Raw genomic sequence first — 13,407 nt, 5'->3', positions numbered from 1 at the left:
GTGTTCTCACACCCTCAGGATGCGGGAAACCCAGATTTGTATGCAAAAGTTCAAATCCCCATCTTGCCCGGCTCCGGGAGGTGCCGCACCTTCCTGCCTACAGCTCCTCTTCCCCGTTCCACCCCCAGCAGCCCCGAGCCAAGGACACAAGACTCGGCAGCCCCGCGGGCAGGGGACTCACGTGGAGGAGGGAGCCCCGAGTTTCGCTCTCTGCTCTGCGGCTTCCCCATCGAACAGCTCATCAGATAAAAGGCGCCAGCGGGCATGCACTTACCGGATTAAGCGGCTGGGAAGTCAGGAGCTGCTGGAGCTGCTGGAGCTGCTGCTCGTGCTGGTGCAGGACGTGCCGCTGCTGCTCGGTCAGGGGACTCAGGCTGGGGACGCTGCAAGGGGAGCAGGGCAGGGGATGTCAGCGCAGCCCGTCTTGGTCCTGCGTACGTCGGGTTTCCCTCCATCCCTCCCGGTGCTAAGCTTCTGCTGGAGAGGGCAGGGCTGTCCCCGCGAGCTCCCCGTCCTCACCTGCTCAGGCTGGTGGAGAGCTGCAAGGTCGGCGGCCCGCTCGCCTGCGTCGGAGGCTGGGCGGCCTGAGCTCCGTTCAGGCTCCCCAGGATCCCGTTGATGGGCATCTGCTGACCTCCTGCCAGGCTCCCCATCAGGCCGTCCACCATGGGCACCGTGGAGAGGCTGTGGCCGGCACTGCTGCCACCCCCCAGCCCGCTGCCCGCCACCCTGGCCAGGCCATTCACCTGCTGCACCCCGGGCAGGGGTAGCGAGGCAGGACTCTGCTGCAGCATGGGCAGGGGCGGAGGGGTGCTGTGGAAGGACAGGGAAGAGCTGCTCCTGCTGGGGCAACCTGAATGAGGGTCCTGGGGGAAAAACGGACATAAGAGCATCGGACTGGGGCGGCTTGCGAAAGGTCAGCGCAGCTCCAGGGGTGCTTTGGGGAGGGGGGGCTGTGAGTGCAGGCGGGAGTGTGTGCTCAGAGGGGTCCCGCAGCTCAGACACGCTTTGCTGGATCTCTAGAAGGGCGAGTGCAATAACCTAGAAGCCTTGTTGCCTCACGCTCCCAGTCTCGGCTGCTCTAGGGTAGAAGAACAGGCACTCCAGAGAAAGAAACCTGAGTTCTGGGCCTGGACTAAGCGGCTTTATGAGCTGGGTAAGGAGTCGGAGCACTGGGACGGCACGGCTCTGTCCCCTCCCCGGCCCTTCCGCAGCTGGCCAGCGTACCTCAGAGGAGGTGGAGAGCGAGTTCTCCATCCCAAAGCTGTTCTTGCACGGGGGGCTCTTGCTGATGCTCAGGGAGTCGTTGTTGCAGACTGTACGGAGGAATAAGGGAGGACGGAGTCAGGGGTGGAGCCTGACGTTGCCACAGCAATAGCAAAGGACAGAGAAATGGGTCAGATCCTCTCCACCGTGACCCCCTCCTGCCCACCCCGGGGCACAGGGTGATGAGTCCTCACCGCTGGCAGGCAGGATGTACTGGGCTTGGCTGCCTGGGCCATTGCTGCTGGTCACCACGGGGAAAGGGACGGAGAGCTGGACGTTGAGGAGCTGCAGACGCTCCTTCTTGGCCGTCAGCGTCATGATCTGCTCCTGGAGCCGCTGGTTCTCCTTCTGCAGCGAGTGCAGGGCTTTGAGCATCTCCACAACTGCAGGGGACGGCAGGGGGAACAGGGGAGAGGGTCAGGGGCGAGAGTGGGTGACGGGGGAAAGAGGAGAAGGGGATCCACAGGAGGTACTGCAATTAGACCACGCTGGGGGAGGAGACTGGCCCCAGATCACCACCCCAGCTACCCCCACCAGCACAGACTAGCGCTTTGTCCCCCACCCGGCTCCTTTGCCTGTGGGCAAAATCCCAGCTGGCTCCCACACAAGCACGCACAAGGACCTCTCCTCCCACAGCCCGTGCCCGGAGTGACTCACTGTTTACACCAGCTTCCCCATTGCCCTGTTTCTCCAGGAGCTGCTCGATGTTGGGGGTGGCCTGGGGAACATTCTCCAGCTGCCCGCTGCTGCTACAGGACACGGTCTGGTCAAAGAGGGTCGGCAGGCTGCTGATGGGGGACCTGGGGAAGGGTTGGGGACACGTCAGAGGTGTCTGCACCCGCACTCCCCAGCTCCCTTCTCCCCACGTCTCCTCTGCCTTGCACTGGGAGCGGCTGCATCCCTCCCAGCCTCCATCTCCTTTGCTCTGCTTCAGGGGAGCGCTCCGTTCCCATTAGCCCCAGTTTGTATTGGAAAAGCAAACCGGCCTCCTGCCATCCTATTCCACCTCATCCCCACCTCACCCTTCCATTCCCATCCCACCCCATCTCATTCCCACCCTGCCCCATTCCATCCTATCCTACCCTATCTCATCCCATCCCACCCCATCCCATTTCCATCCTATTCCCATCCCACCCCATCCCATTCCCACCCTGCCCCATTCCATCCTATCCTACCCTGTCTCATCCCACCCCATTGCCACCCCATCCCATTTCCATCCTATTCCCATCCCACCCCATCTCATTCCCACCCTGCCCCATTCCATCCTATCCTACCCTATCTCATCCCATCCCACCCCATCCCATTTCCATCCTATTCCCATCCCACCCCATCCCATTCCCACCCTGCCCCATTCCATCCTATCCTACCCTATCTCATCCCACCCCATTGCCACCCCATCCCATTTCCATCCTATTCCCATCCCACCCCATCCCATTCCCACCCTGCCCCATTCCATCCTATCCTACCCTATCTCATCCCATCCCACCCCATCCCATTTCCATCCTATTCCCATCCCACCCCATCCCATTCCCACCCTGCCCCATTCCATCCTATCCTACCCTATCTCATCCCATCCCATCCCTCCCATTGCCACCCCATCCCATTTCCATGCCATTCCCATGCCATTCCCAGCTCCAAGGAGGAGAGAAGGAGCTGCCTCTCCTTCCCCCCATCTCTTTCCCTCTCCTTGCTGTGTCATCCCACGCTTTCCCGGGGTCCCCCCGTGCGGATTTGGCTGCACCCCACGCCCGGCCCCGCGGGAGGGGACACCTGAAGGACACTCACATGGAAGAGAGACTCTCCTGGGGCGACGTCCCTCGGCACCCGAAGCTGCAGTCTTCCAGGTCGGGCTCTGCGTGGGGAGAGGGGCAGAAAGGCCCGGTGTTCACAGGCGGCAGGTGCCCGGCTCTGTCACCCGGGGCCGGTCCCCGCTAGATGGGAGCACCGAGCAGCGCAGCCCCGCGGAACGGGCCGGGTCCGCCCAGCCCCGCCCGCCGGAGGAGGGGCTGATGTCACCGCGAGTCACACTGCCATGGAGGGGGGGGTGACCCTGGGAAGGTCACCGACAACCTCCCCGCGCTCCGTGTGGCGGGGGCTCAATGTCCCCGAGGGGACGGGGCCGCAAGCGCGAAGCCGCGGGGAGCGGGCAGCGCCGGGGCCGCAGCGGCTCCTTCCCGGCTCCTTCCCTTGCTCTTTCCAAGCTCCTTCCCCTGCTATTCCCCGGCTCCTTCCCTTGATCCTTCCCGGCTCCTTCCCTTGCTCTTTCCAAGCTCCTTCCCCTGCTATTCCCCGGCTCCTTCCCTTGATCCTTCCCAGCTCCTTCCCTTGCTATTTCCAGGCTCCTTCCCCTGCTATTCCCCGGCTCCTTCCCTTGCTCCTTCCAAGCTCCTTCTCTTGCTCTTTCCAAGCTCCTTCCAGGCTCCTTCCCTTGCTCCTCCCCTTGCTCTTTCCCGGCTCCTTCCTCTGCTCTTTCCAGGCTTCTTCCCAGCTCCTTCCCTTCCTCTTTCCTAGCTCCTTCCCCTTCTCTTTCCCATCTCCTTCCCTTGCTCTTTCCCAGCTCCTTCCCATCTCCCTCCCCTGCTCTTTCCCAGCTCCTTCCCTACTCTTTCCCAGCGCCTTCCCAGTTCCTTCCCTTGCTCTTTCCCAGCTCCTTCCCAGTTCCTTCTTCTGCTCTTTTCCAGCTCCTTCCCACCTCTTTCCCAGCTCCTTCCCCAGCTCTTTCCCAGCTGCAGACACGGTGGGATGGGCAGAAAGCAGCTTCTCCTTTAGCCCTAACGCTGCAGCAGTAGTGGGGGAGCAGCTTTGCTGAGGCTGCAAGGATGAGTCAACCCTGTGCAAAGCCCCGCTCGGCTCTCCTAAGAACCACCGCAGCCTCTGCCTCCGTTCCCCAAATCCCCCTATTGCCTCCATTCCCAAATTGCCGCTGCTCCCGAAACCCATCTGGAGTCTTCCAAAATTTCCAGATGCTCCGCTCCTTTTAAAGAGCTTCAGTAAGTGCTTCAGTGTCCAGAAGCCACCCCCATACCCATCCCTCTGTCCCAGGGAGCTGGGACACCGCGGTGCTGGGGACGGAGCCGCTGTACATGTGCAGGATATCTCCCACCCAACGAGTAAACAAGAAGTGAAGTATATTTATCTGCCATTTGCTTTCCATCCCCAGAGCCTGCCAGCCCGTAAACACACGTTCCCCGGGCTCTGGGACGTGTCAGATGTTGTGACTCCAGCCTGCACCAGCTGGCTGACTCGCTCCTCCTCTTCTTCACACAATAAAAGACATTTCTTATGTGCAAGAATCCAGGAAGTCTCCTGCAGGGAACACTCTGATTTACAGTGTAATGCCCTGAGCAGGGCATTAGTTACTGGCAATATTTTCCACTGCTGAGAACAAGCAAATGCAGCTGTTATTCAGCAGCTCTTACAGACAGGTACGAGTGGGATCCTTACTCCTTCATCCCTATGGGAATGTCTTTCTGGCCATCAATTATAACCAGTCCACCCTCCCGGGGAGAAGCAACTGCTTTCTGGAGGTGACCAGCAGTTGCCAGTCAACACTAATTTCCCAGTATACGACCCCATGTGGAGACAAATCCAGATTTTAGGGACACTTTCCTAAACTCTCCAACCAGGATCCGCTCCCAGAAGGCTGGGAACAGGCCACAGAAGTGTCCTCCACCTTGTTTCCACCATAAACCCTTTGAAAAACACCCCCAGCTTTGCCACGACTTAACTCCCAACCAAGGAAACACTCAGCTAAGCTTTGCCTGTTACCATCGCGTTGTTTGCCAGCAGCCCAGGGAGGCTGCACACATACACAATTCTGGTTTTCTGAGCACTACCAGGCTCTATACTCAATTATCTCCTGGCCCACACCAGCCTGTTGTCTGCAGAATGGCGAGACGACTGAGTTATCGCTCAGAGACAGCGCTTCCCAAGGCAGCACGCAGGAAACACAGGCTTGAAGACAAGACGAGAAGATAAAATACGCCTGGCCTGTCATCGTAATGAGGCAGGATCCAGGACAAGCCGTGGGAGGAAGAACTAGACAGTAGCGAAGGGAGTGGGAAGATAAGAATCAGGCTTTTTGTACTGCCAACGGCATCCTGGTATCGACCTGCATCGCTGATAACAGCTGCTCGGCTCTCCCATCTGTAAGACAGGGTAACACCATTTCCCTGCGTCCCATTACAACTGTGAAGAGCTCAAACGCGGCTGCAATGAAAGCTGCATCTCCCCGAGATCTGTCTACATGACACTTTCAGGAGAGGTAATCCGAATTAAAGACAAGGCGGGATTACTTAGAACTTCACAACCTTCCTGTTAATGATTGGGGATTAAAGCAGTCGCCACACTTTCAAGTGAAAATGGTGTCACACAGGTGCTTTAACGCACGTTAATTAATCCCCCTGGAAACAAACAAAGTGAATTTGGCTGGGCAACCAGCTGCAGCGGGAGATAGTGACGGACAAACCTTAACAAAACCCAGGAGCGGTTCTAAACGCTGCCTGGAACCGGTCCTGAAGCTTGTAAGATCCCAGTCAACCAACCAAACAACAATGTTGGAAATGGAAACGAAGGATCAGGCTTTTGCCATCATGATTCATTCCACAGCAGCCGCGGGGCTGGAACAGAAGCCTGAGCCTGAACCACAGGGCTATTCCTGCCCCCGAGCCGCTTCCTTCCCCATCAGCCCCTTGCCAAAATACAGCGCCGGGTCACCCCTTTGCTGTTCATCCCCACGAGGGGAGAAAAGCCCTTGGAATCCTGTTCTTCCCTCCGCTCCAGGTGGCTGAATCACTCCTGACTCACCACTCCCCGAATCAGCTGCGCCATCACCTCCAGCAGGGACACACAGACAAAACGCCGCCGGGGACGGACGGACACACACACAGGCACCTTCCACAGGCTCGCCAAGGTCGTGAACAAGCACACGTGTTCATTCATGCTTTACATGCAGGCATGCACGCTTGTTAAAGGCAAATAAGGGCACACCGGTGTGTCTGAGGACAGAGTGTCTGAAAGCGCTTGTCACTTGGGGGGACACCGGGCAGGGTTTTACTGGGCGAGGGGAGCACGAGACGGTTGCGCCTCTAACGGCAACATCTGAAGACTCAGGAGGGTGCTTTTGTTTAACCCAAAATCAGGCTCGCTGTGTTTTGGGGGAAAAAAACAAGGAATCTTATGATGCTTCAAGTTTCCTGCTTATTAACCAGGCAATTTTCCAAGAAAAACGCATTTGCCTCGGTGGGAAAAAATGAGCAGTTTTAAGTAATTCCGTGTTGGCACGTTCACGTTTGGAAGTTGGAAACGTAGATTTTGTTGCATTCATGGCAAAGCCAAAGGGGAAGGGCGGAAAGTAACTCAAAACAGAGATGGAAGATGCAAACTAAGAGTGTGAGGTATCTCTCATTTAAGTAAACAAAGCGAAAACTTGTGTTTTGAGCGAGCAAAAGCTCACAGTAGCTCTCGCCAGGTTTGCACAGCTTTAGTGAGGCAAAAGTCAACAAATTGCTGTAGGGAGGGACTCACATTCTTGCACTTTTCTAGCACGTGTCCAGGGACACGCGTTATCCAACAGACACAGCAGCAGATGTGGTTTTACAGGACTGCGAGCCAGCGGTTCGTTAAGGCAAACACAAGCACCTCCTGCTAAGGGAAAAAGCCACTGTCCCCATGTCCGAGCCCCTGGTTGTCACACGCACAGGATGGGGACGAGCGGGGGGGGCAGCTGCAGAACTACAGGTGCAGTTGTCTCGACTCTTCCAGCGAGAGCCCTTTGGAAGCCCAGACTCACATACCTTCTGGTTCACGTACCTGCCCGGCTGCTTTCCGACTGATTTAGGAGCGGGTTGATTGATAGCCCAGATGCGAGGGGGTTTCCAAAAATATGGGAGGAAGGGAGGCTAAACGTTGAGCCTGCCAGTGAGAACACCTACAGGGCAAAACAAGGAGGGAGAGAGTGAGAAATGACTTCTCAAAAATGCAAGAGGAAAATAACTTCATTATTTCAGCTCGTGAACCCAGCTTGCTCATGAGAGGGAGTGTTAAAAATATCTCCTTGGAAGGCTCGCTAGACAGTTGAAATCTTCCCAGCGCTGTCTCGGAGCCAAGAGGTCTGAATGAGCCGTGTTAATGCTGTAAAACCAGCTCTGTCCTCCCTGTAAACACTCGGCAAAGGACAAGGCTCTGTCCCCAGCACAGCCCGCCCAGCGCAGGGTGAAAGGGCTGGCCATGGTGGCAGCAGGGGACAAGCAGCATGGGACACAGGACATGCTGATGGCCAGGGCTTTGCTACCTGAGCGCTGTTTGTGCCCCTTTTGCTTGCAAGCCCTCCCACCCCAAAACAGCCTGAGACACAAAACCTCCCGCATCTTCCCACCGGCTCCAAGGGAACCCAAGAGTGGAAAAAGCAACTCCTCCGCACCCATAAATCGTCCCCACTCTGCCGGCGACCGCTCCGGCCAACGCTCTCCCGACCTACAGCCCCTTCTCCTGGTCCTGATGCTCTTACCTGCGTGGTGGAGACGGAGGAGGAGGAAGCCGGGATGGTGCTGGCGAAGGGCGAGCGGCTGAGCTGCGGGAGAGACGCCGTAGCCTGGTGTGCCAGGAGGCTGGAGGAGAGGGGGGTACTGCAGACAGCACGGAGCACTCCGCCCCCGTGGGAAATAGGGTCCTTGTTACTGGTGTAGATCCCTGCGAGGGGAGGAGACGTTAGAGAGCTGTGCTCCCCTCCATGGCCTGGAGGCAGCTGGGTTTCTGAAAGGGAACGTGGCACCTATGGGCGAGAACAAGTGTAACCTGCACGGCAGCATCTCGGGGCTCGGCACGTGGCGAGGGTGGTCACAGCCCACACTCTGCTATCGAAAGGCGTCACAAACTATCCCAGCCTTGCCCCTGCCCTCCTCTCGTTTGCTCCCCACACCCCGATCCAGTCCAACGGGGAAACCACGGCACCAAGTGACTCACCGGAGGCACAAGGCAGAAAGGGGACGGGGACTCAGGGAGTCCCACTGAGACAAGAGGCCACGCTCGTGCTGAGCAGACCTGTCCCTTCCATGATGCCTGGGGGACATGGGTGGATAAATGAGGAAGAAAAGGAGAGGATGGAGCTGCTGCCAAGGGACCCGAGCGGCTGCCTGGGGCTCAGGGACGGGGCAGTGCCCAAAGCCAGGTCCCTCGGGGTGCTGCCAACACAACAGAACAAGGCAGGAGAGCAGGGCTGGGCAGCCTCCTCCTCTTCGAAACATCCCTTTGTTGTTCCAGGGGTGAGGCAAAAAAACAACCAAAAAAAATGGCCTAAGGTTATAATTATGGAAGTTGCCCCAATTCTTGCAGCTCCTCTCGCAGGCAGCACAGAAAATGGGCCAGGGCTCCCAGGCGCACACAACAAAATGATACCTCCCCCCCATCGCAATCTGACCTAAATAGGAGCATCTGCAAACAACCCACAATAGAGCGATGACAAGTTTTGCTGCCAGAAGAGTGTCAAACCTCAGCCTGGAGCAGAAGGCTCCTCCTCTGCCTCCCGCCTTAACCCCTTCGTGCCCCGTGTCCCCATCCCTGCCCGGACAGGGGCTCGGGCCGGGGACAGCTGTCACCTCGCAGCAGAGTTAATGGTGTGACCAGTCTCCCAGCCCTGCGTGGATGTGGCAAGCCCAGGATGAGAGGTTTCGCTTTTAAAAGAGGGGTTAAACCTGCCCCATTTATGACAGTCCCTCATTTGGGGTCAGACTGCGGTTGGTCCGGTTTAGCCTGCGAATTTCCCTCTTTATCACTCTGGAAATTAAGCTCTGCCGAGCTGAGGTTTTCCTCAAACCCTCAATAAAAGGGTTTGAAAAGCCCTCCCAGCTCCGATGCCGGAGAACCTGACCTGGAGGAGATTCTAGGACGAAAGCCAAAGTGGAAAGGTGAGACGTAGATGCGGATTTTTATAGCTCTTGGGACTGAATTAAAGGGACTGGACTCGGTGCAAACAGGTCCAGACACCAGCCAAACGTGAGGAAGAAGCCGGCGGGGCTGGGAGGAGCCGCGCACACCTGGAGCCCCGAGGGGCAACACACCTGAGCCCAGCAGCGGGGACTCCATGCTCAGGCTGGGCAGGTTCCCCGGGTGGCTGAAGGACCGTGAGGAGCCGCCGACGCTGGAGCTGACAAGAGAGCCCCCGGAGAAGGGCGATGAGGATGTAGATGTGGACCCAGCCAGCTGGGCACCCAAAATCTCTTTGCTTTTCCCCCCTTTCGGCCTGCCGGGCCCGTGCTTGTTCTTCTTGCTGCCTTTGTGCTTCTTCTCCTTGAGCACCTCTCCCTCCTCCATGCTGAGGGACGGCATGCGCTTGTGGCTGCTGCTGCTCCCGCCGGTCCCGCCGGTCCCCACCGAAGGGCCACCCACGGGGTTCGAGGCTTTATAGTCCACGGGGGAAGCATCGCGGGCTCTCTGCTGGCTCACGGCCGACGTGGAGAAGCGCATGATGGAGCCGAAGCCCGAGAAGATCACCTTCTGCTCAAAGACGTCCCCCTTCTGGCCTTCATACAGAGGGGAGCAGTGGGAGGAAGAGGAGGAGGAGACGGGCTTGCGGTACTTCTCGTCGTCCTGCTCGAGCTTGGGGAACGTCACGAAGTCCTGGGAGCACTGCAAGCTGCTGCAGGAGGTACCTGGGGGATGAGGAGGGGAAGCAGATAGAAGGAGGCTCGTGGTGGCGGTAACTCAGCCCGTGAGGCAACACAAGCACGGTCACATCTTTGTCACCTTCCAGCCCTTCTGATGCTCTTCAGGGAGCATGAGAGGTGCAAGCCAGCAGTGTCACCCCCCAAAACGTGCATGTGTCTGCTCCCCCAGGCATCGTTATCAGCCCTCCAGCCCCAATTAGGATCCCAGCAGCCAAGACGTACTGGCCGTTAATGACAACAGCTCAAAAAAAGAACTGAGCGCGGTCAGAGCCCTGCGAGGCTTCGGCTCAAAGCTCGGGGGGGCCTGGCTATCAGGTTTGAGCTCAGGTCTCGCCCCTCAAACTCCTCAAAACGCTGCCGCTGATGGAGGAGAGGGCAGGTGCTGCTGCATCGCCTGCACGCAGAACCCCGTCCCTCCTCCTCCTCCGCTCGCACATCTGGCCGTGCTTCTCCTCGCGGCGCAGCAGGCTTGTGTGTCACACTCGCCTGACTCGCTTCTCCCCTCTGTGCATGGAATTAGTAGCAATAAGACTTTTTCTTTTCACTTCAAGCAGTTGAAGAAACAGCTGTCAGCAACGTCTCACAGCGCCAGCTGGAGAACGGGTATCTCGATAGATACAGGGATATCAGAATAAAGCAAAACATCACCCCCATCCTCCTTTCTTGCGTCTCCTCCCGCCCTCACCTGCAGGCTGGAAGGTCCCGCTGGATGAAGCCGAGCTGAAGCCAACCGAGCTCTTCCCGCTCCCCGTCTTCTTTCCCTTGTGGCTGCTCCCATGGCTCGAGGATTTCTTGCCTTTCACGTCCGACCTGGCGACCTCCGAGGTCTCTTTGCTCCCCTCATGGTGGCTGGTGGAGCCCTGGAGCAGCAAACACAGAGGTGACTCACTCAGGCCAGATGTGGCCACAGCGGCGGCTCTTTTTACCAATTTCCCCTTAAAAGAAGTAATTAATTGCCCCCTCTGCCCACAAAGTGATGGCCAGGTCATGTTGCTCAGGGGAGAAAAGCAACGTTTCCCTCTATTGCTGCTCAGTAGCAACAGGCTTTACACTTCTACTCATCCCATCTAAGTGCAGGAAATTAAACGGGGCGCTGACAATCAGGGCACGGACATCAAAGGTTCACCGCACCGTCAGCAGAGGGTTATTCAGCCCAAATCAAATTGGAATTTGGCTGCGATTCAAACGTGTGTTTCAGCTGCATCTCTCAGGTGTGCTGTTCTCAGCAAGGTCGTTCCACCTGGGGGGAGCTCGCTGGTCCCTGTGCTGGGGTGGCAGTTTCCATGGGTACCCCCTGCCAGCCCAGGGCTGTGCGAACCCTCCGCAGCCAATATTTCACAGTGACACGGCCAGAGCAGCATCTGAGCAGGCGGGAACAGATGCGATCCAAACCCCACATAAGCCTGGAGGAGACGGGGAAGGAAAGAGGATGAAGAGGTTGGCCAGATGCTGGGAAATCCAGGAGTTGGGGGCGAGAGGGAGAAGTGTGGGAGTTCAGCAGGGGGAGAGCGGAATGAACCGAAAACCAGATCCCCACGCTCGGATGTGAAACCTTCACCTTCAAGTCACTTCAAAGCCAAACCGTTCAAAGATCCCTTCTTGCGAGATATTACCGCAACCAATCAATATTATAGATACAGTTCCAATGGGATGGCTACAGCCCAAACCAGAACACCTGTGCATTAGCGCAGACACCTTTTATTTCTTACTGAGCAGATAGAAGGAGGACACAGAGAAGCACGATACCTTTCTTCCATTCCACTATCCCTGACTCCAGATGACCTCTTCTGGGGCAGAGCTAAAGAAAAAAGCGCTTGTAATGCAGACTCATGAATGCCCAGATAAAAATCTCTCCCCATTCCTCCCACATGGTTTAATCACTCTGCACAATGCAACAGCTGGCAGCCTAACGCACACCAGATGTGCCGGGAATATGAAAGACAGGAGGAAGGGAGTGGTGGAAATTAGGGGGGAGAGGAGGGGGAATCTGTATTTTCTCATCACAGACTCCTGGATGTAGGAGATTAAGCTTTCTTGATTTATGAGCTCAGAGGGAGCATGAAAATCTTTCCGACTTTCCACATCTGCCTGGGGAGGGAAAGGAGAGCGGCGTCTGGGGGCTGCGGGACGTCCCGAGACCGCGCACGGAGTCGCAGCAACGAGGTGGCTCAGAAACACAACCCCTTCCCAAATTCCGCCCCCCATAAATTCGCCTCTTCGGAGCTCCGCACAAGGTGCACGAGGCTGCAGAAGGGCAGGGGGGAAACCACATGAGAAGACACGTTCGAAATGCAGAGTGTCGGGAAGGGAGCGCAGGGCAAGGCTTGAATTAGTGCAGGGTGGAAGGGGGAAACCTGAGCTGCGAAATAAATCTTAATTGCGAAATTAAAGGAGGGGGGGAAAGCAAAGGGGAGCGGGGAAGAGAGGCTGAGCTGAAGGCGGTGCATGGGCGCTCACCTGTAGGGTCGATCTGACCTCCCCGAGAGATTATGGGGTGGGATTTTCCTTGCTAAACACCATCCTAGATATTGTTTGCCAGACAGATCTGTAGGGCACAACCACAACCCCTCCTCACCACAAAGGGCCCTTCTCGAGCAGCCGCTCTGGAGAGGCCGGAATTTGGGGCAAGAGCCCAAGTTTTGCAGCAGAGGAGCAAAGTGAGGGAAACCGAAACCCAGATAAATCCCTTCCCCTCTCTGTGCCTCCGTTTCTTCCCCACTTTGCTCCGTGGAGCCTGCAAGCTCTGCAGAGCCTTCCAGGAGAGACCCGGGGGCTGCCAAGCACAACACAGCCTTGATCTGAAGGGGAGGGCTCTGCTACCATCATGCCAACATTAATAACGCTAACGAGGGCTGCGGTGTCCCTAACGAAGGGGATTCTCCAGCCTGGGCTGCAGAAGCTTGCGTGTCCACCACTGTGCGGGGCCAGAGGTCTCGATCTCTGGCTCGGCGGATGGAAATGTGCGTGCAGATATACCCACGGTTTGTGTTTTGCAAACAGGTGTGTGGGGGAGGCCATGCTGCAGAGGGGATAGAAAAATAACAGGGAAGCGCTGAGGAAGTGAGAGCTCGCTTTCGAAATGAGGCGGCAGCTTCGTGTTGAAGGTCTATTTAAAGCAAGCGAGTGAAAAAAAATATGTCACCAGAAGAAACCCGCTGGCCCAGCTGGAGGTGACAGAGTGATGGGGAAACTCCTGCTCCAAACCTGGAGCCTGGAGGAGCGAGATGAAGCGGCAGGGACACCCAAGCACAGGCATGCACGCACCTCGTCCCCCCGGCGCTCGCTGTCCCCCGGGGCTGTACCTGCGTCCCGGCTTCTGTGTGACACTGAGCAGCGCCCGAGCTCCTCACTCATTAATTTATTGATGGGAAATCAGAAGAGCGTGTCTCAGCCCTCTGATTGGCGAGACGAGCTCCTAGAGGGAACCACTGATGAAATGCAGAAGGGGTGGGGGAGGCGGGCGCCGCGGCGGAATCGC

At 57.3% G+C, this 13,407-nt stretch overlaps 1 protein-coding gene across 1 annotated transcript in view; it reads right to left on the bottom strand.

Annotated features, from left to right (window-relative positions):
- The window catches only part of MLLT6 (MLLT6, PHD finger containing), a gene marked incomplete at both ends in the record, with an annotated part of 38,183 nt that overhangs the window by 3,324 nt on the left and 21,452 nt on the right, over positions 1-13,407 (bottom strand). Inside the window, 10 exons of the mRNA XM_080359669.1 lie at positions 275-383; positions 520-866; positions 1,228-1,316; positions 1,461-1,649; positions 1,924-2,066; positions 3,052-3,118; positions 7,078-7,195; positions 7,775-7,956; positions 9,324-9,914; positions 10,615-10,789. Of these exons, the coding sequence (XP_080215795.1) occupies positions 275-383; positions 520-866; positions 1,228-1,316; positions 1,461-1,649; positions 1,924-2,066; positions 3,052-3,118; positions 7,078-7,195; positions 7,775-7,956; positions 9,324-9,914; positions 10,615-10,789 (2,010 nt within the window). The remainder of the gene's footprint in view (positions 1-274; positions 384-519; positions 867-1,227; positions 1,317-1,460; positions 1,650-1,923; positions 2,067-3,051; positions 3,119-7,077; positions 7,196-7,774; positions 7,957-9,323; positions 9,915-10,614; positions 10,790-13,407) is intronic.

This window comes from Nesoenas mayeri, assembly GCF_963082525.1.
Source record: "Nesoenas mayeri genome assembly, chromosome: 26".
Lineage (NCBI taxonomy): Eukaryota > Metazoa > Chordata > Aves > Columbiformes > Columbidae > Nesoenas > Nesoenas mayeri.
The sequence above is the reverse complement of the archived record's forward strand: the minus strand, read 5'-3'. Positions and strand labels throughout refer to the sequence as shown.